The sequence below is a fragment of the Drosophila takahashii genome, chromosome 2R (assembly GCF_030179915.1).
Source record: "Drosophila takahashii strain IR98-3 E-12201 chromosome 2R, DtakHiC1v2, whole genome shotgun sequence".
NCBI lineage: Eukaryota > Metazoa > Arthropoda > Insecta > Diptera > Drosophilidae > Drosophila > Drosophila takahashii.
This window is the reverse complement of record NC_091679.1, coordinates 33,707,776-33,734,219: the sequence shown is the minus strand read 5'-3', so window position 1 is coordinate 33,734,219 and position 26,444 is coordinate 33,707,776. Positions and strand designations below refer to the sequence as shown.

At 41.8% G+C, this 26,444-nt stretch overlaps 1 protein-coding gene across 1 annotated transcript; it reads right to left on the bottom strand.

Annotated features, from left to right (window-relative positions):
* Positions 1–322: 322 nt before the first annotated feature.
* Positions 323–24,891, bottom strand: LOC123003419 (uncharacterized). Its single transcript, XM_044395935.1, is given in 3 exon segments — positions 323–571; positions 24,501–24,750; positions 24,752–24,891. Coding segments are annotated over 3 exon segments (639 nt in total).
* Between the last annotated feature and the right edge of the window lie 1,553 nt (positions 24,892–26,444).

Here is a 26,444-nt window from a genome sequence, read left to right as displayed (position 1 = left end):
ATATGAAAAAATTATTTTGTTGAATTTTGTTATTTTTAAATATAAGTAAATATTTTCATTCTTTTAATTATATTATATGCGAAAAAAGGAGTGTTTTAAATCAAATGGATTGGATTGATTGAATTATTTCCAAACATAAACCATGATTTCCAACGATTTTCCTGGTTCTCACCTAGTTTATCTCATTTTAGAACCCTCGCAACCACTGTTTCGGGTCAGAATCAGATTTGTAGCCAGACGCAGGGTCTGTGGCTTTAGTACTAGGTGCCACGGCCTGACCTGAGTTAAACAAATTCATTAAAAACTCGTCACTTTGCGCAGATCACGCTGACTTGGCACATCTTGGCTGGGGGCCCATCCATCCGCCATTCGCCATCCATTCTCGATCCTCGTCCTCTGGCTGCAGTCCTCCACAGTTACAGCCACATCCATGCTGCATCCACATCCACATCCTCGTGTCGAGCACCAGGCACTTGGTGGTGTGTTGGTTTTGGACCTGGCCTGTGTTTCTGGCCAATGAAGTGCCGGCCACGTTGCTCATTTCGTTCAGTTTTAGGGCGATGGAAGGACCCTTTTGGGAGACCAAAGACAATATTTTCGTAGCATCCCTTCACAGTGTGTTTGCACTTCCTACGGCAGAGCCTTTCGTTCGTTCTACTCCGCATGTTTGTATTCCGTTTCGAAAGGCACTTCAATCAACTTGATCTCCAGCTCCAGCACACCGGCGATCCTCGAGCTGCAGCCTCTTCCACTGGCATTTCTCTTGAGAAAGCCAAAGCTCCGAGGCGCGATAAGCGGTGGTGGCAGTTGCATGCTTCATTGACATCTGGCGGTTGGTGGCGTGGGGCATGGAGTGGGAAACCCGGCTCTAACGGCGGCTCATAATTGTGGGATCCGAGCCTGGAAGAGAGATAGGTTTCCAGGAAGTACGCACTATGCCGCCACTGATGCCGCCCGTTGATGTCGCCACCGAATCAGCGAATTCCCCAAACGCATCGCCACCGCACTCCGCTCCTCCTGGCGAATGACTCAGACTGGTTTCCACGGGACGTGGGACTGTGTGGGAAGAAGGCCAGAACTGCGACGACTTTCCCTTTCACCGGCAATATGAATTTGCCGTATGCCGTATGCCTTATGTATTGGGTATTGTATCGCCCATATGCGCACGCATCGATCCACTGTCATTCTGCCGCCGCTGCCACCGAAGATATCGCTTTGCTATTCCCCTTTTATGGCTGCCTGGAAGTGGAACCCTGGACTCGGATGAGGACCCGATCCCGATTCCGATCCCGAACCCCAACCTGAACCTGAACCTGGATCGCCGCCGCAGACAGCAAAAACCCCGAATAGCCGACATACAAACGCGCCTGTAATTTTAAGGCCCAAGACCGGAGAATGGAGAACTCAGAACTCAGAGCCCGAACCGAAACTAAAACTGAAGACCCCAGCCCAAGACAGGCCAAGTATGACGATGATGACAAACAAGGATACCAAACTCAGAATACCAAAGAATTCTTTGGGATAATTAAAAGCACTTAAGTAGGAATTTTTTTCGTCTCTCTTTCGCTCTGTCTCTTTCTTTCCTTTTGTTTTTTTCTGGCTGTCTGTCGCTGTTTTGCTCCCTCTTAAATTTATATAATTTTTTTTATAGTATACATATTATGTACGCGGACCAAGGAGCGATACATAGGCTGCAAGGGATTGCTAATTAACAAATAACTAAACCAACATCGATGATATATTTCATCGATTTTTGTAAAGAAAAGACTTTGGACAAACAAATAAACTTAATTTATAACTTGAAAGATATACAAAACATAGCAATGGGTAAGAAATATAATTTAAAGGTTTGTAAACTATAAACTTATCTTTCAAAAGACAGCCGTCTGTATAATAAATCCTTTTTTGGCAATTTTTTATTATTTAAGAAAAACGAAATTAAATAACTAGCAGAGTCTAATAAAAACATTCAGTAAATAAAAAGTATTTCAATTAAGTAAGCTTGCTTTTGCTAAATTTTTAACCGGTTCACTTATTTATATTTATTTACCTTTTTTGTGTTGATTGAGAAACCATTAAAAGACCGTGAGTTCAAAAGTCAAAACCGTTGTAAATTTGGGAGTGCTGTTAATGCGATTGTTCACAAATTGCTCTGGTCATTCCGTCCCATCAAAACATTAATTTTTATTTCATTATTTGTTTTGGAGGTCCAATCGCTGGCTCATGCAAATTCTTTCCGGCGTTGGGGATTGTGAAATGCTTTTAGCTGATATTCAATATTATTTTGCCTGCGTTTCTGCATTCAAGGCGAACTTGAACTTCGGCTGATCGGAACGGAACGGATCGGGGACTGTGACTCTGACTCTGGTGTGATTTGTGGGCATTTCGCGCGGAGACACTTCATTTATCACCTTCGCTGGAGCGGCATCGGATTCGCTTTGAGTCCCGGTATCGGTATCGCAGGCAGCCTTGACCTTGACGGAAGATTTCGCGACGAACCCAAAATCTGGCTGAGAACTTGGTGCTGGAGGAACAAGGAGCGGGGGTGATCACAAAAACATTTTCGCCGTCCGACGAAATCGAGAATGAACATTTATTTGTGCGGTTTCGACTCGGTTTGGGTTTGGGTTTTGTTTTGCTTTGTTTCTGGCTGGCTGACTGCCTGCTTTTGGCCTTATTAATGATGCAAGGCGCGATAATGACGCATGCATACCAGACCGGGTCCCATAATACACAAATGCTAAGTGCTTCCGATCCAGCTCCCCCCTCTCTCCATTTCCCCATCCCAGCTACTATCTTTTCTAGGAGCTGTGGCACTGCCACAAAATGCCAGGAATGGTGTTAAGCACGATTAATTCATCGACAATCCACCGAGTACCACCAACCCATCCCATTCCCATACCCCTATCCATACCCAAACCATCCTCGCTCACTGGAAGTGCTCAGTGTCGAAGGCGAGCGCTAAATAAATAAATGAATTAATGGCCAATGCATGTGCGGTGCAGAAAAATCAATTAAATAAAATACGAAATACGTATACGGATACGTTAAACATGCTGCCGCGGAGCAGCGAGCGAAGCAAGTGGCAGCAGTGGCAGCAACAAGTTGCAGCCGCCAGTTAATGTGAGACTACACTGAGAAAATTTTAGCTTTTTTTATTATTTACTTAATTCAGAAGTATAATCATTCATATTTATTTTATAGTAGGTAAATATAATTAGAAAATATTATGGAATACCTAAGTATAATAAGAAGCAATAAAATTGTTTTTGAATACATTTATTATAATAGAGAATTGTAGTAACTTTTATTTTTTAAAATATTCATTAAACTATAATAGAGGGTTTTTTTTCTACTTTTTCATTTATTTATATTCTTGTATTTATTTTTCCATTATCTTATTCATTGTTAGATATTTTGCATATTTATTTTAATATTTTAAATTTATATTTTAAGCACTAATTAGGCGGTATATAATTTTATCTAATTTTCCAGGTATTCTCTTTTTTCCCCCTTTTTTTCAGTGAATCTTTGTCTGGCAGCTTGAGCCCGACTATGCAGATGCAGATGCCGACCGCTGTTTGCTCCTTGGCTCACTTGGCACTGGCTGCGGCACAGCGATATTAAATTGTTACGCTTTGGACAATTTGAACACGCGCAGGCGCAAGAAAACAACAGCAAATAAAGTAAAATAAAATAAAATAAAAGAGGATAAAAATGAAGCGAAAACTTAAAAAGAAGAGCGGCGGGAGAGGGCCAAACGTAAACGCAATCGCAGATCGGTTGCTCGATCAATGCGGCAGATTGGCAAAGCAGCTTCAGTGCCACTGCCCCGACTCGGGATACCGATGCCAGGCGGAGCTGTCAGGCTGGGCCTCCTCTATAAGGTCGGGGCATGTGTTGGAGCCGCTGGATCCGCTCGAGTCGCTCGCAGTGGTAATTAACTCGTTTGCTATTGTAAATGCCTCATTGCAACACTTCTGATGCCGATTGCAACTGCAACTGCGGCTCAGCCGGATCAGGGGAGGCCACATCGGTGGGTGGTCCGCTGGTTGGGCGGCCTGTTTGATGGCCATAAATGTGTGATCCACATCCAAGATCCCCATATCCGCAAACCAGCTTCAACAGTCGCTTATGAATGGACCTAACCTTGAGTCGGGATTCCAGGAATTAGCGACACTCTGGCCATAAAGCACCCACACACAAGCCCAGGCCACAACTTTGAATATCCAAGCTCCGAAAACCCGTCTAACAATGACAAATCTCAGCCGAAACTCCGCCAGATTCCCAGACCATGATGGGGCAGGCAGGCTATCCTCGCACGACATCGCCGCATACTATATGTATATGTCGTGGTACCTGCCACCTAATGGATTTTATTTGTGGCCCGCTCTCACACCGATCTTTAATTTTGCTCCTTTTGGTTTTAGGTGCTCGTCTGAGTGGAACTGAGTGTCCCTGACCAATGCGAATATTTTTATTGCGGTTAATTTGTGTTTGTTGTTCCTCCCGCTGACTCGGCTCCATTGGTCTTGGTCTGGAAGTGGATGTGGATGCGGATCTGACTATGACTCAATTAGCTGCGGTGACCCAAGCAAGGCCAAAACAGCAAACTGGGCGCAGTCAATGAATTGATGATGGCTGGGGATCGGTCATTTGATAGATTATGCGACCGTGAAACCATCGAAAAAAGAGGAACGTAGCCAAAAAACATCACTGTTGATATGATGAAGTCGAATAATTGGCAAAATGTGTATTTCAATATTACGAAAGGCATTAACAATCAACATAAAATTGTTAAAGTAGCTTTAATCCTTCGTAAATTACTATTAACGATTAATAATGGACTTGTAAGGCTCTTGGGAATAGTAACTATTAAAAATATTTTCTAAAACCAATTTAACAATCACTAAAAGCGAATCAAATTCATAGCAATCAATTTTGTTTCATTTTCACAAAAGTTTTTTTTATTCCTTTTTTATATTTAAAATAACATTTAGCGCTTTGAACATAATTTTAATTGATTCGTGTCGGGGCATGAGAACAAGTATTTATCCCTGCTAAGTTCGCTTCTCACTTTCAATTGTCCAACATGGCCCTCCAACTCCTTGTTACCGAATCCCACCAGATCCAGAAAACGAAAGACTTAAGCAGCGAACTTTGTCGCATAAAGGAATCGGAGACACGAGCAACTTATGCAAATAACACCGGTTCCAGTGGTGGCGATGTTGTTGTTGTTGTTGCTGTCGCCATTACCTGTCTGTGGCATGTTTGGAGTGTTGGAGGCGCTTCCTTTTTTGCCGCTCAGCCAGGATAAACAAAGACCTTAAGCAGACAGCAGGATGTGTCAGACATAATTTTCATAATTTTACGCCACGAATCTGCAAGATTTCTGGCATTTACTTGCGCCCCGCCCCACAAGCCCCTTTTTACCTCTCCAGTTCTTGAAATTTAATACGCCACCAGCAACAAGGTGGATAAGGAGCGAGGGTGAGAAAGAGAGTGCAGTCCCCAGTCCCAATCCCAATCCCAGGAACCCCGGTACCCCCGAGCGACTTTACCTCGTGGTCGGTCTCTTGGTCTCTCGGTCGGTCGGTTGGTCGGTTGGTCGGGTTCTGAGGTGTGAATTTTTAACCGGATATGAGTGAAACGCATCTTCCAGGACAACCCAGACGACGCCTCCATCATCGTCGTCATCGTCAGGGCCGCGACACAATTCTCAGGAGACTGACGGACAAACCAGAACCCGAACGTCCGGGGGTTGGGTCGTATTTAATGAAATGATAGATTGACGGGCGGCCACAGCAACTCCCCTCCCACTCGAGGAAATTTCACCCGAGCACATGCCACTTTGGCTTTCGCTTAATATATTCAATTCGCCGGCTCCCCCTGCAGTTCCACTCCTTTGCTTCTGTCATTTTGCCAAGCGTTTTGAAGCCACTCGCATGTAAACAATCGAATTACATATGCTCGCCTGGACTTAACACCAAACAGATTAGATGAGCGGCTCCCGGGAATGGCGATCGGATAGTGGGGAGTGCTGACGCGACAGTTCCCCTGCAGGAGATTGTCTGGGAATGCAGCAGAAGCCAAGGAAAAGAGTCCACTTTCTACCCAGTAAGGTAAGATGGAAGCCTTAGGGTATCTTGAAACAGGGAGAGGGTAAGAAAAACAAAAAACAATACAAGATATAAAACTAAATAAATTTAATTGAAAAAACAATTTTTAAATATATTTCTTTTATGATGTAAATAAATTTTAAATAAATCTTAAATTGCTTTAAGTTTAAAAGAGTGAACGAGCCTTTTATTATAAAACAAATAAACATTTCCTTTAACAATGTTTAACAAAATTGGCATTTTTATAAGAATTTACAACAATAAGACCATAAGTATTATGAAATACTAAAAATAAAAATTAAAATCTCAATTATGCTCCGAAGAATAGACCTACGAAACCCCATTATGTAATATAGTTATGAAAACTCCTCCTTTGTTATTTAAGCAACAAATATGTATTGTTATCGTTAAAGATTTGTAAAACATGGCAGAAATTAATTAAAAAACAAAACATAACCAATAAGCATGTAAAAAGCCACATAAAGGCATTTATAATAAAACTTTTAAGCCCCTTGTACGTAGAGTTTTTAGTGCTCTGCGGTTTCGCGATCGCAGAAATGCCTTCTAACAACTGCTGGCTCGGCTTAACGAGCTGTTAAAATTCAGCCGGCATCGGATATCTGAAAAGTCGGGCAATCGTCCGAAATGCAGCCCCGCCGCCTCAATCCTCGGGCTTTGCATCTGAGTGGGTCTCTTTCTCAGATCGCTCGAAGATTGCGGTCCCTAAATGGCACGACGACCTTTTCACACCTTCCTCCGGCTCCGTCGCCCGTTCTTCCTATTGTAATATTTCATTTTTATTTTACTTTTCGGCCCTGACAAAGACGCGCTGGTATCGATTTCACTTGCATCCGCTTTTGACAAACTTCTTTGAAATCGACTTTGACAAATTTCGTCTGGCCGAAGGGAAACTTTTCCTTTGTTTTTCCGTCCCATCGTTTCGGGGTAAGCGAAACCGAACTCGTGCAGTCGTGTGTAGACGGGTCAAAGTCATAGACAGATCTCGGCAAGCGGCGCCAGTCGGCGGCTCGATCTATTTTTACACTCAGCGCATTTCCCATTTCCATATTCTAATTGCGAATGAAAGCGAAATGTCGCCAGCGCCGCCCACGAGCGTCTGCCTTTCGGATCAGAAACTATATCAATATATCTGACTCTGGCTTCCAGTCGAGTCGAGTGCCAGGGCGATAAGTTGTCATAAATTTGAGCCAATGTCCGTTTGGCGCAAAAGCAAATGCAAATTCGCAGTCCGAGTTGTTGTGGCATAATTTTTATGGCCAAACGCCTGTCAAATGCAATTGAATGAATGCGAACAGCATCCATAGACGGACAGAGTTTCAGATTCAACCTGGCCAGCTGGCGAGCAGCAGCGACCGAGGCATTTAGTCGGACAAGCAAACTTACAAGCGAATTCGCAGTCGGGGCAATCGACGCGGAGAGCTTACTTGGCTTTATCTCAAGCGGTGGCAGGGTATTGTCAAGTCTAACTCCTGCCAGTCTGCATTGGAATTTTGAACTTTTACTTTAAGTAAATTGATGAAAATTGCACTAAAAATCTCTGGATATAATTGCAAAATTAATAGAAAGACAAAAAACATTTTTGAAATAATATTGGGATAAAAAATTCCCAGTTTGATTAAGTTTCCAAACAAATTTCAATCCATTTAATTTGCAACATTTTTGCTATACCGATTTTACAACCATAAAATAAAAGCTCTTAACTTTGTTACATTTTAAAAAAATGTATTTTGTATATAATAAGTTCAAAATTTTTATTTTTAACATTCCGATAAATTTACTTTGAAGGCATATTTTGGAGACATATCGCGAAAACTAAAGTCACTTTCAAGTTTGTGTCCTAAGTCTTTTGAATTTCCTGACACTAAAACTCAAAAGAGAAGTGTGCAATTCGAAATGGAAAAACGAGAGTGTGTTCCCACTTCTATAGACTACCATGAACTCCATTTGCTTTACTCAATACGTAAATTCAATTGGCGCCTTTGAAGCATTCAAATGATTTACACCGAAATATATTCGCAAGGCAGTCGAGCTCGATGGATCGATGGAACTGGATTCAGTAGCCGGGCATATATATCGTTAGTGGGCTTATTTGTCCGCCTGGAATGTGAGCTTGGCTAATCAGTGGCATAATTAATATTAATTTATATGAGAAGTCAAGTGCACTTATCGGCAATTTGCATTGGCGCATGGCAATTGTCGCCTTCCTTCCACCGAGAATACCAATAGTTTCTTGGCAGCGAGGCGAAAGCACATACCTGCAAACAGAATCGAGTTGCACAACAAAGAAAGTCTAGAGCGAACGAGCTGGTGAAAGAAACTGTAACAAGTTCAGCCACTCAACCCGGTCACTTGGCACTTGGCACATTTTTATGACCGGGCCAAAGCGATTCTGACGACTCGGGGATCGGAGTTCAGAACGGGGCTGGTCGCAAAGACAACTGAAAAGTGTTTCGTTTCGTTTGGTTTCGTTTCGATTCACGAGCCCCCAACTCGAACTGGAGTTTATTTTGTTTTTTCTTAACGAGGCGCTGCCAAGTCACTGTCAAAATATTGAAATAAAGGAATTTTCAATTTTAATTTCTTCAGCGCTCATCGTTCAGCACACACGAACCACGTGAAAGGCCTCGAAAAGAAGAAAATAAAGGCAGTCAGGGGAGAGCAGCCGAAACGCTAACGTTCCAAGGAAGTGACTCTGTTCTTATGTTAATTATTGTTATTCTAAGCGCTAAATGAGCGTGGGTAAATAAAAAGAAGCGGCCCCCGACTGGAGAGTAAGTATAGAAAAAGAAAACCTTTTTCAGAATTGACACATGCAACAAATTATGTATGCCCGTTTTTTCCATTAACTCCCTCAACGGCAAACTGCTGGGGAATGTGTTAAAAGATCGCAAAGGTTTAGCATAATTTAACACTGCATGCTGAGCTCGAACTAGTCTTTAGTGATTTACCTTTAAAGATAAAATATTTACACATTATATCTGTGTGTATTTAAAAGGTATGTTTTCTTTTAAGAATGGAAATAAACTATAGAACAAGAAAGGAAGCTACCTTCGGCCAGCCGAAGCTTATATACCCTTGCAGATAAAGTAATACTCACTCGGTGCAGTTCCAGGCAGTGCTGCCATCGCTTAGCTTGAAAAACAGGACAGATAAGCCACAAAAAACAGGGAAAAAAAGGACAAAAAATTTAAAAAAAGGACAAAAAAAAGGACAAAAGTAAATGCGCCTCCATTTTTCTGTTTTTACCAATGGGTTATATATTTACTGTGATTTTAAATAAAATTCAATTATGTAATGATCTACTGCTCCCGACTCACAACCTTCTTTGTTTGATCATTTTACCATGGTAAATTTTTGTGCGTATACGTAATAATCTAAAATTATTAAAATAATAAAAGCATTTCAAGTAACTATATTGGTAATACAAAAAAATTTAATCTGCGTCAAACCCGAATAAGAGTCGTTGAAATTTTTTTCTGATAAAAAAGCAGAGAGTAAAAATTGAGAAATTGTGTTTTCCTCTTTTTTTTGCTACAGAAAAAATCGTACCATAAAGAAACTCCATCGACTGCTTTACGTCTCTTTAATAATTTGTAAAAAAAATTATTTTTTAAGAGCCGAACTATAAAAATGATGGTTAGAAAGGCAGAAAAACAGGTTTATACACTTTCGACTAGCAAAAATAACACTCAAAACCTTATTTTTGAAAAAAAGGACAGATTTCCGGATAGGGGATGTTTGAAATTTTTTCCGGATAAAGCCGTTAAAAAAAGGACAGATCTGTCCGGAAAAAGGACAAAATGGCAGCACTGGTTCCAGGGATTCCAGATTCAGCGATTCTATTTTTGAATTTGGTTTTTAAGTAGTCAAGAATTTAAACGCCTACTTCCTACAAAGTAACAATGAATTTTCTTATATATGTTTGAATATTCCTATGGGAGCCTTAAGATATAGTGGTCCGATCCGGCTGGCTCCGACATATGTACTACCTGCAATAGAAAGAAGACTTTCGGGAAAGTTTCATCGCGATAGCTTTAAAACTGAGAGACTAGTTCGCATAGAAACGGACAGAGGGACAGAAGGACATGGCTAGATAGACTCGGGTATTGGTGCTGATCAAGAATATATATACTTTATGTGGTCGGAAACGTCTCCTTCACTGCGTTGCAAACATCTGACTGAAATTATAATACCCTCTACAAGGGTATAAAAATAATGAGCAATTATGTTCGTTTTACGATTCTTAGCAGATATGTTTAAGACGATATATTGTAAAACCTAATATGAACTTACAAAGTCCCCATATTCTGCTCTTCTGAATTCATACCAACCATTATAGTCTGCTCCTCAGAACCCCATTGATTGCTCGATTAAACTGTGCCCATCCACTTTATTGCCTCACTTTCCTTTTCCCAAAAGGGATTACTTATTCAATCGGGACTCCCACTCCCCCAACGATATCGGCCATAATTTGAGTGCAGTTAAGTCCATCCACTATTCCGATTTCTTTTTTTCCAGGGAGAGAGAGGAATATAATTTTGATTCAGCCTTTCCTTATTCCTTTTTCCAACGAGCGTTTTTAGTTGGTTTTAGCCGTGCTGCAACCTTGCTGGCCTCCTCATTTATGCAAATTTCACTCAATATGCAAAACATAATCATTTTGTTATAAGCCACGGAGAACGCACCGCGGAGTGGACCAGAACTGAACACGCCCTCAGCCTGGAGAGGGGATGCAGCCGGTCGGGCAGCGACTCCTCCCGAGCAATAAAGCAGCCAGCTCTAAATAACTCAAACTATCACGATGCCACAGGAGATCGAGGAGATCGAGGCAGGAAGGAGAAGAAGGAGGCGGGCGAGGCAGGCACACACTCAAGGCGGAGGACGATCAATCGTTTAAAAATTTAAATAATATATATGTTTGCCAGTCGGCGGGGCAACTCGCAACTTGCAGCTCGCAACGCGAAACGCGAAACTGTAACAGTCGAGAGATGTCGGAGTTGAAGTAGGTGGAGCAGATGAAGCTAAGGAAGCGGGAGCAGGAGCAGGAGCATCAGGAGCCGGGCGGAGGAGGGGTATTGGGGCAGGGACAGGAGTCGTGGCAAGTTCAGTGAGTTGAACGCATATCGGGCGCATGCCCTGCGGCGATTTATGCTCAAAACGGTGCAGATTCCTGTGCCGCAGCTACACGGAGAAAAATAAATATTCTTAAGAAATATATCTTAATAATTCCGTTTCTTATAGAGTTTATATTTTAAGTTGCTAGCACTTTTAGATACATTTAGATACATACATTATGGTTACACTTCTTAAATATATAAAGCCTTTTAAAACAATGGATATAAATAAAGAATAAAGACTGTTTGCTGTTGCCTTTTTTGTTACCTAATCTATAAAAAATAATATTTTTCCGTAAAAAGGAAATATTTTTCTCACTGCCGTGTCGGAGCAGCCACAAAGGAGCTGGAGCCTCCGAACAGAACAGGATGGTGCAGAAGTCGCGGGGGTGGGCAGAGGGGGATCTTCGGGGATCCGAAGAGCAGACAGCTAGGCTGCTTATTAAGCGATCTAGAGATCGCCGTTTGCCGATCGCCGGCCACAATGTTTTTACAGGTTAAAGAACTTTTTTGGAGCATGTCGGGGTGTGTACGCCGAGTGCATATCCCCCCTGGAGAACCACGAGTTTTCGGGCCTAGGCGAGCCAGTCAATTAATTGATTCGAGACGAACTTCTTTGGAAATCTCACTTGAAATAAGATTTATCCGGCCGTCGATCAATGCAGAATCATTGAGGCAAATTAATGAAGCAGCGGGTTGACAATCCCACAGGAATCACCGGGGATGATGATGATGAGTCACATCCAATCCATCCGGCGAAAAGCCGATCATCGTGATCCCCAATACGAATCTGAGTACCAATCCCCCGCCGCCCGCGCACACAGAAATCGCTCTTGATGGAGGTGTGACAGCTGTGCTTTTGATTGTTTTGGTTTTGGGTTTGGCTTTCGACTTCTACCTTGGGGAAGGGGGATCAGCTAGGAGACCCTCGGACATTCCCCCGCTGATCGGCTTACGCTGATTGATAATGTAGCTCAATTAATAGTGAATTGTAATTTCCAGTAGCTGCCGCCCGGCATTCAAATGCAACTGTCAGCAGGCCTGTCAGCCGGAGCTCGAAGTTCGAAGCTCGGAGCCATTCGAACGGAATGAATAGGAAACCGCCGACTGGCAAACCGCAATTGGATGTAAACGCTTCCACCTCCAGAGACTCACAGACCCAAAGATCCTCATCCCATCCCATCCAGATCCCAGACAACCGCAGAGATAATCCCGAATGTGGTCGCATTTTGTCGCCATCTTTCCGCCTTTGCTTTTAGTTAATGAAATTCAAAAATTCATTTCGTTTGATTGCCGCTGCCAGGCAAGCAAATCCAATTGTCTGCCGTTCGAGGTGAGCCGAAAGGTGTGGCACTTGCCCCCCGAATGCCACTGTTGCGGTGGCTGCCACAGGATGACGGCCTATCCGGGCGATCTGGAAATATGAGATGCGAGATGGGGCCAAATGCCGCGCCTCAGTCACTCACAGAGGTTCCTCCTGCCAGCCGAATGGTTTCCAGTGGTTGCCAACCAAAGCTCAATACAGTTTGAGTCGCACTCAATGAGGAATTACCTAAGGAAATTCTATAAGGAACAACTTCCATTATTTTAGCCTTTCACACTATAACCGTATGGTGAGGAAAAGGAAAAGCGATGGCAAAAAAAACATATTTTTACCGAATTTTTAAAACCTTTGTAGGAAAATAAAATGGGAATTTGACATTAAACTTGAATTATTTTTAAGACTTTTAAGCACTTTTAAAAGCGGTATCAAAATTTAAATCTATAATCGCAGATGTTCTAAGATGATTTAAGTCGGATTATAGGTTACCAAAAGATATGATTAAAATACTTTAAATAACGTTTTAAATGGGGATGGCTTTTATAGTTTTTAATATTTTTTTGTACTTAATTAAATACACCAAATACTTAAGTTATTCTTTTTCAGCCGTCTTCTAAGCAATAGATTAAATTTTCGTCTAGTGAAACGATGTGTCCTTACAACATGTGCATGTGCGATTTCAATGATATGACGCACGTTTGTCGGGGTCTTGTATCGACATCGAATGCGGGCTTTGGAGCTGCTTTGATTGACAGTTAAACGCCGCACTGCAATTTGCAATTTGGCACATTAATCATGCGCCGCGTGTTGCACACACATTCGCGGAACAGGTGGCAGCAGCAGGTTGGCGCAGCGCAGCAAACCAGACTCATTTGTGTCGATTTTTGTCGTCGTCAGGTGAATGTAAATGCGATTCGGTGTCGCCAAAAATGCCAGGCACGAAATATAAAAACGCAAAATAAAAGCAAAAGCCGTTTGATTTGCAAATGACATTCACTTTTGGCCGGCGCGACAAAAATTTAATCAAATCTCATGTAATTATGACATTTGCAAATGTTCGCCTTGGCGCGACTCCCTCGTCCCTCTCCGAAAAGGCGGCTATCAGAGATCCGAACAATGCCAAATAGTTAACCAAATTCACGAATTGTCCAGGGGTTAATTGTAAGTATATTCAATGCTATTTCTTAGGCATTCACGAAACCCGAATCTATGGAGACAATCTGCGAAGGCCGTTTTTAGACCGTACTTATGCAGGCTAAATTGGAGACTCTTGCTTAGGTTTTGTGGGAAGCTATTCAATCAATTTTATTCATTTCACCTAATGCCACAAATATTCTGTGTAACGAGCAGGAAAATTAAGATCTTTATAAAAACAACCTTGCTCTTGGAAAGGCTTAGGGAAATGCAAAATTTCGTATAAACTAGTTTTTTCTTCAAGCTAAAATATCTATTACTTATTATTTATATTTTAAAAGTTTTTTATTACAACTATAATTACTTTTACTCCTTGTCATAAATCTTCGTTTTTAAATACATCGTTTTCTTTACCATTCTCATTTCAGAACTTCAACCCTCTCTTTGAGAAACTCCCTAACCCTCGCTTTTTTTTCATTGGCTTGGTCGTCTGAGCTGAAGTTCCCTTCAGCCCTTCGACCACTCGAAAGACTCAAGTTCTTGCAATCGCCGGGTTCCCGCGGTAATTTCAGCTCAATTAGGGAAATGTGTAATTACTCGATGGAACAGCAAATGCGGCATTTGCGAGATTATCTATCTGGTTAGCCGGTGGTGCGAACCTCACTTGACCGGGCCCAGAACAGCAAGGCGGGAAAGCCAAGCGGAAGTGGCGAGAGGGCGGCGTCTGGGCCCTTGACATTGTTTTTGTCAGCAGGCTTACATGGAACCGAACATGGACCTCGACTTTGGTCGGGAGAGGCCAAAGCAGCCGCCGGAATGGGTTTCCGGGACCGAAGGAGAAGGAGCTGGAGGAGCAGGGACTCACTGGGGATGGCATGCAAAACAAGCAAACTGACAGACAGCCAACCAGGCAGCGACATGCAAAGTCGACAACAAGAACAAATTGCTGCCGTTGGAGGTTGCCACAGCTGCCCCATCTGGCAGGCCGTGGAAAGCCGGGGAAAAGCGAGGGGAAAACGGGGGTAAATGGATATAGTCCATGGCCCACGGTCCACGGCCAGGAAGACCAAGAAGCCGGAGACAGGCAACTCCGTCATAACTCAGTCTATTGGCTTGTTAAGCGAATTTTCCAATATAGCCGCGTTTCAGGTTCGTAATTACGAGCTGCGTCTAGGGCCTCTATGAGCTCTACACTGAGAAAAATTATAATTATGGGTTGCTGCTAAAACGACTTAGTTTTTATATTAAGAGGAAGCTTTAAAGCACATGTTCCAAACTTATAATTTTAATAATAAATGTTATAAACGAAGTTTATATCCAACATTTTTATAGTTGTCCCTAATAAATTCATGTTATATATATTTTAAGAAAGGTAATGTGTTAATAATTAACATCTAAATAACTCAATCTCAGTGTACGGATCGTGCGTGCCTCGACGTAGATGAAGTTTCGATTGGTCGATTGAGAAAGGTGACCGGAGCAGAAGGGCGAGGGGCATCCTTCGATATTTATTTTTGCGTACGAGTATTTCGGCCTTTGGGCCATTTTTTCGACTATAAATACCAGACCAGCAGCCCCGACGTCTGCCTCCTGTTGCCTGGATGTCCCCATATATCTCCCGGATTCGAAGCCAGCTGGTGGCGCGTATTAAGCTATTTTCCTTGCAGCCCATGTCCGCTTATCAAACGCATGCAAAACCCTGGTCCCAGGATCAGGATCGAGGGGGCAGGAGCGGGAAGGGCTGCGAGTGCACTCGATTGTTCATGTCGAAGACCATGTCCATGTCCTCGCTTGCAGTGCGCAAAATGATTTATTAAAAATCTTTTATTATTTATAGTTGCCTCAGCTCAAGGCTGTCAAATAAGTTGAGGTAATTAATTAAGCTCCAAAGCCGGCTTTTCGCTTTTGGGGGGGAGGATGGCGGCGCCTTAATCCGTTCGGTTATCATTGAGTATGATACCTAGTAATACTCAGGGATATGGAGCATATGCTACAAGATCTATGAATAAACAGCAAAAAATATGGAGTTTTATTACAAACCATTCTACAAATTTAAAAGTTTTATTTATAAATGTTATAACTTTAGTAAAGTACATAGTGCTTCTTTAAGCATTACATATCCACGATGAATACTTAAGAGATTTTCAGTTAACATCAGTAACAAGATTTTCTTTGTGAATTTAAACAAATAGTCATTTCGGCTTGCCAATTTATTAAATAAGAGTGCCGAAAGTTCAATTTCTTACCACACAACTTTTACTCTTTAATCCTAAATCTTTGAGTTATGACTACAACGCAATGAAACTCATGATTAAAGTGATTTTTTTGTTCACATTCAAGGGGCGGCCATCTGACACCTGACTCTGCGATTGCGTGCGGCTAATTGAAGACCAGGGCAATGCAAACGAATCATTTGAAACACCTCATTTGGATGAAATGGAAATGGCAATTTTCGGACTGCCCAGCGTTAAAGGCGTTAAATGGCCCAATAACCGGGCGAGATCCGCAAAAAGCCGATGCCGGCAAGCGAAATCACAGAGCAAACCAACAAACGAAACCGAAATGCTGAGTTCTCTGTGTCATTAAGTGGAACATGCGATGGGTCTTTAAACTGGAGAGGGGATTCGCAAGGGAAGTCTGGTCTTGGCAATAAAAAGCCTCGCCAAATTAGAGGTTATCCATTTGGGCAAATAAAAGTCGAGGGCGTGCTGGAAGCCGCACAGGATCGCGGGTGTTAATTGCTGGGCGCGACTCCTCGGCCAGAAGCCCGATGCCGCAGCCCCAGCCAATTGACAGGCGAAGGAGCAGCTGCATCGCTCCATGTGGAATGCACTCGAGGAACAGATTGGCATAGCCATATAAAAAGTGCGTGTCCCTCATCTCTAGGAACGGTCACTTATCTTTAATTGAAATATATCAGTGACTATTAACAGAACTACTTATTACATGGGAACTTATCGTAATCTACCTGAAGCTTTTATGTTTTTATTCTATTTAAAATGCCTTTTAATTTGATTATTTAAGTACTGAAAATTAGCCATTAAATAGGGACTATAATAGGCACTTGAAAATTATAGACTGTTATAGAAACGGATATATATATAAATATGCCCCATGATTTGTGGCACTTACTGTAACCGCATGGCACCTGCTACTTGGCAAATTAATATATGATTATTATATTACGCAGCCCCGTTAAGTTAAAAAGCGATTATGTCATAACGAGGGCACACACACCGCCAATTGTTGTTAGGCGGAAGAGAAAGAGCCTCAGTGAAACCGAGACGGCAACTGGGAGTCCAGAGAGTACGGAGTCCCGAGACTGGAGACCTCGTCTCCCAATAATTTATCCATTAAGATTGCACGCGCCCGATTATGTGCTACGTGGCCCCGACGGTTTGGTCGGTGGTTTCCGAGGTCTCGACCGCAGTTGGCAGCCTCAGCCTAGATGGAGATGGTTATTGGGCTCGGCCCACAGTTGATTTAATGCGCCAAATTATAAAATTGTTGTTGATTTAATTTTATGAGTGTAAACCGCTCCGTCGGTCCGAGTGTCGGCCGATCAGTCAGCGCTACTCGTCTTTGTTTACCATCTGCAACTCCATCTTCGACTTGGAGTCGGAGTCGGACTGGGAGTCTTGTAACCATGTTCTCGCAGTTTATCGCAAATCTTCAGCCGCGGCAACCGCAACCGAAAAACTGCAACTCCAGCGGCCCAACGGCCGAGGAACGTGAACATGAACGTGACATGTGAATTAGGAATCGGACATGGCACATTGGGCAGGAGGATTGGAGGGCTCGCAAGCCCGCTGAAAGGTTCCCTCTTCCCATCCACTTATCTTGTTTTCCTCATAAATTAATTGACACTAATATGGCGCTAGATATCGGATGTGATCTTGGTTGGGTTTTCATTCAAATGGATTTTTTAAGCAAGTAGTAAAAAAATATAGAAACATATAAAACATTTCCAAAGAGGCTTTCTTAGGCAGTGAAGTATATTTGCATTCTACACTAAAATACTTGAAAGCTTGACTCAACCTAAAACATAAAACACTACACATACTTTAGAGTCGCACATAAATCTTAAGCGATAGAGTCACAGAGGTTAGGCAGGTTTAAAAAACCTAATCTTCGTAAAACACGAAGGCAGCAGAATAACCATTCCATGTAAATACATATATGCACGTCCAAGACTGGGGATTATCCACAAAAGAAAGATTTCTCCTGTTGGGCCCATCAATTGGCTCTCACATCTCTGTTCGCACTGACCTGCTTGGCTGCCTGGGTGCTGTCAATTAAGCAGGGACTCTGGGACCGAGTCCATTTCCATCTTTATTTCCACCTAAAGACGACCAACATGATCCACCACCCGCTGCTCGTTGCAGTCAATAATCGAAATACTAAACCCGCTTAACTGCACTCCACTCGGCTCATTTCCAAAGAGGTAAGATCGAGAATGGGGAATGGAGATTCGGGGGAGTTACCCGCAGACCGGGACGTGCACAATTTGGCGCCCTACTTTGGACCTCGGCTCCTACGCAAAGGGCGTCCAATCTGATCGAAACGGAGCGCGGTTAAGTGTTAATAAATCGCTGGGGACCCAATGAAGATCACGGGGATTTGTTTCAAACTGTTTTTATATTATTTTTACAACTTCGTTTGGAGCGGACCCTCGGAAACCCCGGTTATTACTTAACAAATTAGCCCAAATTAATCAGAAACGAAAGTAACGCCGCATGCAGCACTTTGGGGTCAAGACAAATGGATGCATGCGCAGTGAGGGGCAGTGGGCAACTATCCACCCCATCCCATTGCATCCCATTCCATCCACCTGGGTGGCTGAGTGCGAGCCGGGCCAATGACACCGCCCATAAGTGCAGCCATTCGGATCCACTCCGCACAGATCCCAGATGCTTCAAACAATTTGCAAGCTTTCAATCAACCTCGCTCGGGGTTCTGCATTTTGCCGCATTCTGGATTGGCCCCCTAATCGATCACAGAACTCGTATTCCCGCTCGATTCCTTCCATCATTCATGCGATCAGCATTATCTGCCGTCAGGCATCGTTGTCAGTCGGTGCTACCAAGTGGTGGCCAAGTGGCAAGTGGTTAGCTACAGGGGCAGGAGCATCTGCATCTGCATCTGCATCGAGGCATCGAGTGCGTAAGAGGTTCGCCAAAAGCGTAATTAACGTTCGCATATTTTGCTGTCGGATTATCGCGAACGCGACTGTGCGACAAAAGCTTCCTGTGCAAATTGAACGGATAATTGCGAGCCATAACTGTAAACACAGGCGAATCGCGGAGGCGAAAGAGGCGCAGTTCTGTCCCAAATTAAAGCAGGCTCTCAAACAGGGATTTATTCTGACGAATGAAGTATAACCTTTAACTTCATATAATAATATTAGGCATTATATTTACACAACAATATTATACCTAACTTAAAACATGGAGTGATAACTGCAATGGTCATCGAGTTAACAATTAAATAATTAATGAAACTTTGATAGTATTTTGGAGATAAGACGTAATATTAAAGTTTACTATTAATAACACAAAATAGCAATAATGCAAACACTACTACAATATTTAATATATTTATTTAGTAAGGAAGTATTTCTTAAGGAAATGAACCCCTAACAATATTGTAATTTCAGAGTAAGCTACTGAAGAAAAAAGCTTACAGATTTGGATTAGCTTACAGATTAGAATATAATTAATTCTAATTTTACAATTATACTTTTATAATTAAAATCATTCTTATGTTTTCATAATTATTGTCCTTTTAAATATCATGCTATTCAAATATCATGTATCATATAATAGGTGTCCCCAAATTCAACCCTCCACCGAGCCCAATTAACTAAATATAAATCTCTGGCAATTAATAATTGCTGGACAATGTTCGACTGCCAGTGAGGGTGGTCCAAAGATCCAGGTATTTCCCAGCAAATGGAGACTACAATACTATAGCAGTCTCGAGTGGTTTCGACTGTTTGTAAAATGATATGAGCACATTTCGGGAACAATTTCTAGCAATCAAATTCTCCTTTCATCCTCTCTCCTAATCCTTCGCATGGTCGCTTATCGCCCGCGCCCCGGACGCTAATTTGATGAGTCATCTGTCCCGACTTCGACTGCGGTCCGCAGTGCGATAGCCATCTTTCCCTTCCCCTACTCGCAATCTAAGGCAAGCCATCCCCCATCCACCTGAGTTTTTTACCTGCTCGAATGGTCATTGTCGTAAATTTAACGTTTGTCATTGAATGGGAGTGTTTAGGCATCATCTAGGGACGATATGTTTGTGTTTGTATTGAGTTTTCGTAGAAATTGTCACAAGAAATGGGAAAAGCGGAGAATGTCAACACACAAAGTGCGTCAGTTGGGGGAAAACTATATGATAATCGGATCGTACCTTTGGGTATCTCATTTCTCCATAAAAATTGGTAACAATGTACAACCAACAACAACTATTTCTTGTTTTACCCCTGGCGCGCATCTTCGTTGTTGGGAACGTAAGTACTTTGATATCCGAGCCAGCAGGCATTCTCGGCTTATCGCTCTGAAATGTAGAATCCCATTTACACGGCTCATCGATCCAAGGGAAAGGACCTGTGCCGCTGGCGAAAGTCGGAATATAGCACAGAATACGGACAGGATCAGTAACAGACTGAAGCAGATGTCTAAAGGGATAAAAGGCGGTCTGCGGGGGTATTAGGGTCTTACCTTGAGTGGCATTTGGCATTTGAAAGGATAGATCCTTTGAAGATAATTTTAAAATTGAAAAGTAGTAAGGGATATACACTACTGGTCAAAAGAATAAGTACACACGTTACACCCTCACTTGCTAAGAGATATCTCTATAGTTATTGAGGCCAGACCTCCCAAGCCTTTTTACTTGGAAAGGTTATTCTGTTCTGCAATATTTAAATAAACAATGGATACAGTAAAACCTGTCTAATCCATGTTAGCCCTACATTTCTGCGATAGGTCGGTTTTGGTGTGGTCAAAATAATAAGTACACTTGTGTTACTTATAAATTTTAAAATATTAAATCTAGAATGGGGCTACGGTTAGTATTTTATCTTAAGTTAGGATCATGTTTATAAGAAGTCTGGGCCAATTGGACGATCCAATAAGTTTCCAAGCCTGGATTTGGTTATTTCAAAGTCATCATCCATGCTAAAATCTCATTTGCAGCTTAAAAGGAACACTTAACACTTAAGTATGGCTTTTGATTCCCTGAAATTCCTTATAAATACTACTCTGAATAAAAAAAATCGATTTGGAAAAAAATGAGTACTTACACCGTAAAAAATGAGGAAAAAGGGAAAATAAATAAGAAAAAACCAAAGTTACATGCGGTTTTAATTTAAAAAAAAAAGTTAAATTTTAAATTCTTAATTTTTTTATTTTTATTTTGATAGTAGATAAAATGACTAAAAAAATGAGATATGTTTCATAAAGATCGGTCAACAAATTATTAAATGGCTGTTGACGATGTGCACGATAACAAAACTGCTATATCGTTAAAAACGAATTTCATACAAACTTGTATGGACGGGCAATTTGTATTTATGTATAGATATCTAGCGTTGTGCGATTTAAAATTTAACTATTTTAAACCGCATGTAACTTTGGTTTTTTCTTATTTATTTTCCCTTTTTCCTTATTTTTTACGGTGTAAGTACTCATTTTTTTCCAAATCGATTTTATTTATTCAGAGTAGTATTTTTAAGGAAATTTTAGGGAATCACAAGCCATACGTAAATTTTAAGTGTTCCTTTTAAGCTGCAAATCAGATTTTAGCATGGATGATGACTTTAAAATAAACAAATCCAGGCTTGGAAACTTTTTGGATCGTCCAATTGGCCCAGACTTCTTATAAACATGATCCTAACTTAAGATAAAATACTAACCGTAGCCCCATTCTAGATTTAATATTTTAAAATTTATAAGTAACACAAGTGTACTTATTATTTTGACCACACCAAAACCGACCTATCGCAGAAATGTAGGGCTAACATGGATTAGACAGGTTTTACTGTATCCATTGTTTATTTAAATATTGCAGAACAGAATAACCTTTCCAAATAAAAAGGTTTGGGAGGTCTGGCCTCAATAACTATAGAGATATCTCTTAGCAAGTGAGGGTGTAACGTGTGTACTTATTCTTTTGACCAGTAGTGTAACACCTGAACTAACGAATTAAATTAATTTGGATCGAAAACAAGATCGAATGATTTTAAAAAGCCTTGTTTTTGTTTCCTGGAAATTAATTTAATCAAGAAAAAGATTATTGCAATAATTAATAAACAAGTTTATTATAATTCAGCTGAATTATATTATCCTATAAACATCCATTTTAAAGCAAATAAAAACTTTAATAGCCAGTGCTTTTTACCCAAATTTTCAAGGAATCGAAAATCAATTTCAAGTTAAAATTTAAATAATTTTATGGGCCATCTTGAACGGGGAGAATCCCTTGTCGGCTTCTGGGACCCGTTTTGGGAATTACTCTCTAATGCGAATCCCATCGCACGCCTGTATTTGTGAGTCATCTGCGGTCGCAATTTCGGAGTCAGAGATTCATTGGCCATTCAGTTGCATGGGCTGCCCCCCTGCAGCTATCATAAAATGCCGGCGTCGCCAAAGGAAGCGGACCTGAGGGAAGCGGGCGGCAGGAGGCGGAGGAGGCTAAGGTCGGTCGCCTACTTACTCCGGAGCTGTCAGCTTATCATTTCGCTTTTAGCGCACCACAAGGCCCCAGAAAGTGTGTCCTGTGACGATTAAAGTGTGTGCGTGAGCGCACTCAGAAAAATCAACCGCTACTTTTAATTGAACATATGTGATTGTTTGTAAAGAAAAGTACTTCATATTTTTTTTCTGCGTAATTTGTTTTTTTTATGGCAATCCTTAGCTCAATTACTAGTAACAAGCCGTTTCTTCAACTCTTATTTATTTTCTTACGATTAAATTTTCAAATGAATTTCAAGTTTGTATCTACCATGTAGTGTTGTTGCATTTATCCCTAGTTATTATACGTTCTGCAGTAAATACATCTTCAAAATGTAGATCTATTATTTTTAATCAGATTTTAGGAAGTTTTACTTTCCTGGACTCCCCTGAGTTTTTCCAGTGTTTGTTGGGGGCTCATTATCGGAGTGCGCTCAATGGAATGTAATGGTGGCCCCACCCCTTGGGCCACCACTTGACTTGGCCCGATCTTCTACCCGCTCGCCTGGCCCGCAGTTTGCGTGCTGGAACGCCGCTGTCTCCGCTGGCATTTCGTGTTATCCTTCAGCTCAATTTCGGCTACTTTTGGATGTCTCTCGGCGAGTCAGTTCTCTGCTTTTCCTTTTTTTCCGTTTTGGATTGCATTGCATGTCGCATGTCGCACTCGAACTCAAAACTCGGACTCGAACTCGCTGTGCGTCTCTTTCTTTCCGTTCGCCTCTCCGTCCGTCCGATAAGGTTTTAAGTTATGACCTTTTAAAATGTCCAAATGCGGCGATAACACGTGATTACTACAAATGTATTCGGAGAGTGCAGCGGATCAGGATGCGCCACAAAAAATCCGGGCCCTTAAAAAAAGAGACAGGGCGAGTGGAGTGAGAGGGAGAGGTAGAGATGCAGCTTGGCAACAGGCAAGAAATTGTTTTGGCCTCCAACTAACAAATGAAATCCTAAATCACACAGCACTCCTGCTGCTCCCACTCCTTTGCATTGATGCCAAAGCTTCTGTCTGCTGGGCTGCAGGACATAGGTTGTTCTGGGTTCCCCCGCCCCATAGAGTAGGTCTTTATGCGAAAGAATCATAAATATCGATCAAAACGTCAACGTTTTATCTATTCCACAAATCGATCGTACACTGGGCGAAAGCGAATGAGGTTTGCGATAAAGGGCTGCAATCAAAAAAGAACATATAAGAAAAGGTTTGTGAAATACGATTATTTATGATCCTGAAATCTTTAAAAAAAATCATTAAAAAAGAAATTAGTAGAAAAAAATTAAAATTGGATAATTTAATTAATCAACTTAAGTTTGATAGTTTGATAAAAACTGAAAGGTATATTGGCATGCCTTTTTATAAAAACCTAAAAATATTTAATATTCAACCAGTAAAGTTTAGAGCGAAACCCAACATTCACAAGGAGAGACTATTAAATGAATGAAGTGCCTGGAATCTCTACAAAAAGCGTATTTAAGAAAGAATGATCATGATTATAATCAAGATACTCGAGAATCCCATTCTTCCCTTGAACATTCACAGGTTTCGCAGCCCTGGTTTTCGTGCTCTCCCTGCCATTCACCATGTAAAGAGGATCCGGGGGCAACGAAGGGTTGGGGTCGACCGATCACTTTGTAAATTGTTGGGCCTTGCATAATTTAAGCATAATTCTTATTTTATTCTTGGCCCTGAGTTGGTGTGCCGGGCAGCAGCGGCAGTGTGTGGTTGCTCCCAGGAATTTCATCTTTCGCTGGCGAATGTCGATATGCCAGATATCCGTCGCTCCGCTCGGCTCGGTCAGCTACCCGACAAAATGCTCCAAGGGATTTTCAGACCTTCCACCCCTCCGCTACGCCACTGATTATTACGAGAGGGGCCGAGGGGCGTATATATGGCTAATAATAACAATAATAATATGCGTTCGCTTATCAAAATTGACGTCAGATCTTATTGATATGCATCTGGCAGTGGAGTTTTTGGCCAGCGCACAAAGGAAAATCGTGTCAGGGAATCGCTTGGGCTTAATTGAAGCGTTATTATGCGACTGTCACATACACGCACGTATGCAAAGCGTTCCCCCGAAACGTTTGTGGGTTCGCGATCCCCGTATACCCAGACCGCCAGATCGCCAGATCCCCAGATCTCAAGATCTCCAGACCAGGTCCTGCTGCGCCTGCGCGAAACCTTCACCTTCGCTCGACTTGACAGATGCCTCAGAATTTTTAAGCACCGCGGGCCATCTCGGAACTTCTGCCACGGCAGCCGTCTTTTATTAATCAGCAGATTGTCCGGCCGAGGGGATCGCGCGGGGGCCACAGCGGTTGCGAATATTATTTATATCGAATTTAATAATAATTCTTGAGCCGCTGCCGCTGCGTAGGTTGCTGCTGCTGCTGCTCCCGCTGCCGCTGCCGCTGCTCTTGGCCAGTTTGATCAGCTCAGAAATTTGCATTGATCGACGGCGCAGATATGGACAGGCGGAGGCCAGAGTCAAAGTCAGGACAAGGTCTTTCACTGAGAGAAAAAATACAAATTAAAAGTTTAGCTATCTGAAGAGAAAGTAGTTCTGTCCGTGTTGCTCACCTTGACTGAATAAGTATTTATTTTATATTGGCATGTGGTCCGTGATAGATGTTTATGTTGACAGCCAATTTGTTATAAATAGATCGGGTCGATATCAAATAATTAGGTGTATGTGAATGCTGTACATTAAGTTAATTAATTCAAAATAAAATCTGAAGAAAAGCCTTGACTTTCTATCTGATGTTATACCAGTTACTTTATCTTAGACTTAACTTTAGGTCAGAGATCCTATAAAGGAGATGTTTTTTTACTGACACTAAGCATTACAATTATTATTTAATTTTAAATATAACATGTTTTTAAAAATATTAAAAATAAAATATAATATAATAATATGCAATAAATATGATATAATATTGATATAATATTTAATAATAATAATTCCTATACATTAAATGTTTATTATACTTTTTTGGAGAGATATTTTTTAATTCCCTCTTTTCTGAGTGCATCGGGACAGTCGAGGCCCATCGTAATGTGGAGTTGCTGCGGATGCCGATCGGCCTCAGCGCTTATGATGAACGATTTCGAGCGTGGGGAGGGGCACTCAAGGGGAGTGTGCGGCAAGGGCGAGGGAGAGGGCGGGGGCGGTGGCGGCAGGAGCCGTTCAACTTTATGTACTTTCGCCCGGGTGAAAAGTATGCGCCGCCCTTATTAGCATGCCGCGGACGTTCCCGGTCGGCGGAGGAAAGTGGGTTAGCCCCCATTTCTGCGCCTGCCCCTCTGGCTTAATGTGCCGTTTTGTTAAATTGCAGCGTTAAGAATTGCGCACATAAAGCATTTTGTTGTCAAACTGATTTCTGATCATACATAATTTTTATCTTGATCCAAATAAGCCTTACACGATCAGAACGCTGCAGCTCTCGATGCTGAGCCCCTAGGGCCACAGAAACCAGTAACTTTGTATCGATACTCTGTAGCGTATATGCCATACTTCGCCGTCGTTAATATATGCATGCGTGGTCAGAGGCGATATATATTTTTTTCGGCTGATTCGTAGCTGGGACTTTTAATGGCGAATTTGCGCGGACAACAAATGAGTCTCTACCATATGCAAAATGTATCAAAATTATGAGCATATTTCCCAAAAAAACACAGGGCGTTTCAAATGCTATGCCTTATTTGTCGCTTCGGAAACGCCCCTCGCCCACAAAAACGACGAAAATGGCTAAGTGGCCGACACTTAAGTGCACCATAAAAATCGGAACGCATAAATCATCCCCAAAATCCACATAATAATCGGTTAAATGGATGTCCGAAACACGAGTCGGCGATAACTATCGACTCCGTTGTCTCGGACATGGCTTTAAATTGACACAAAAATCAAATCAACTTTTTATGGCCATAGTTATGAACCTGGGTGTTTTATTGTCCGTCGTTAACTTTCGGGAATATCAATTTGAGTTTGATTATTGTTCCAAG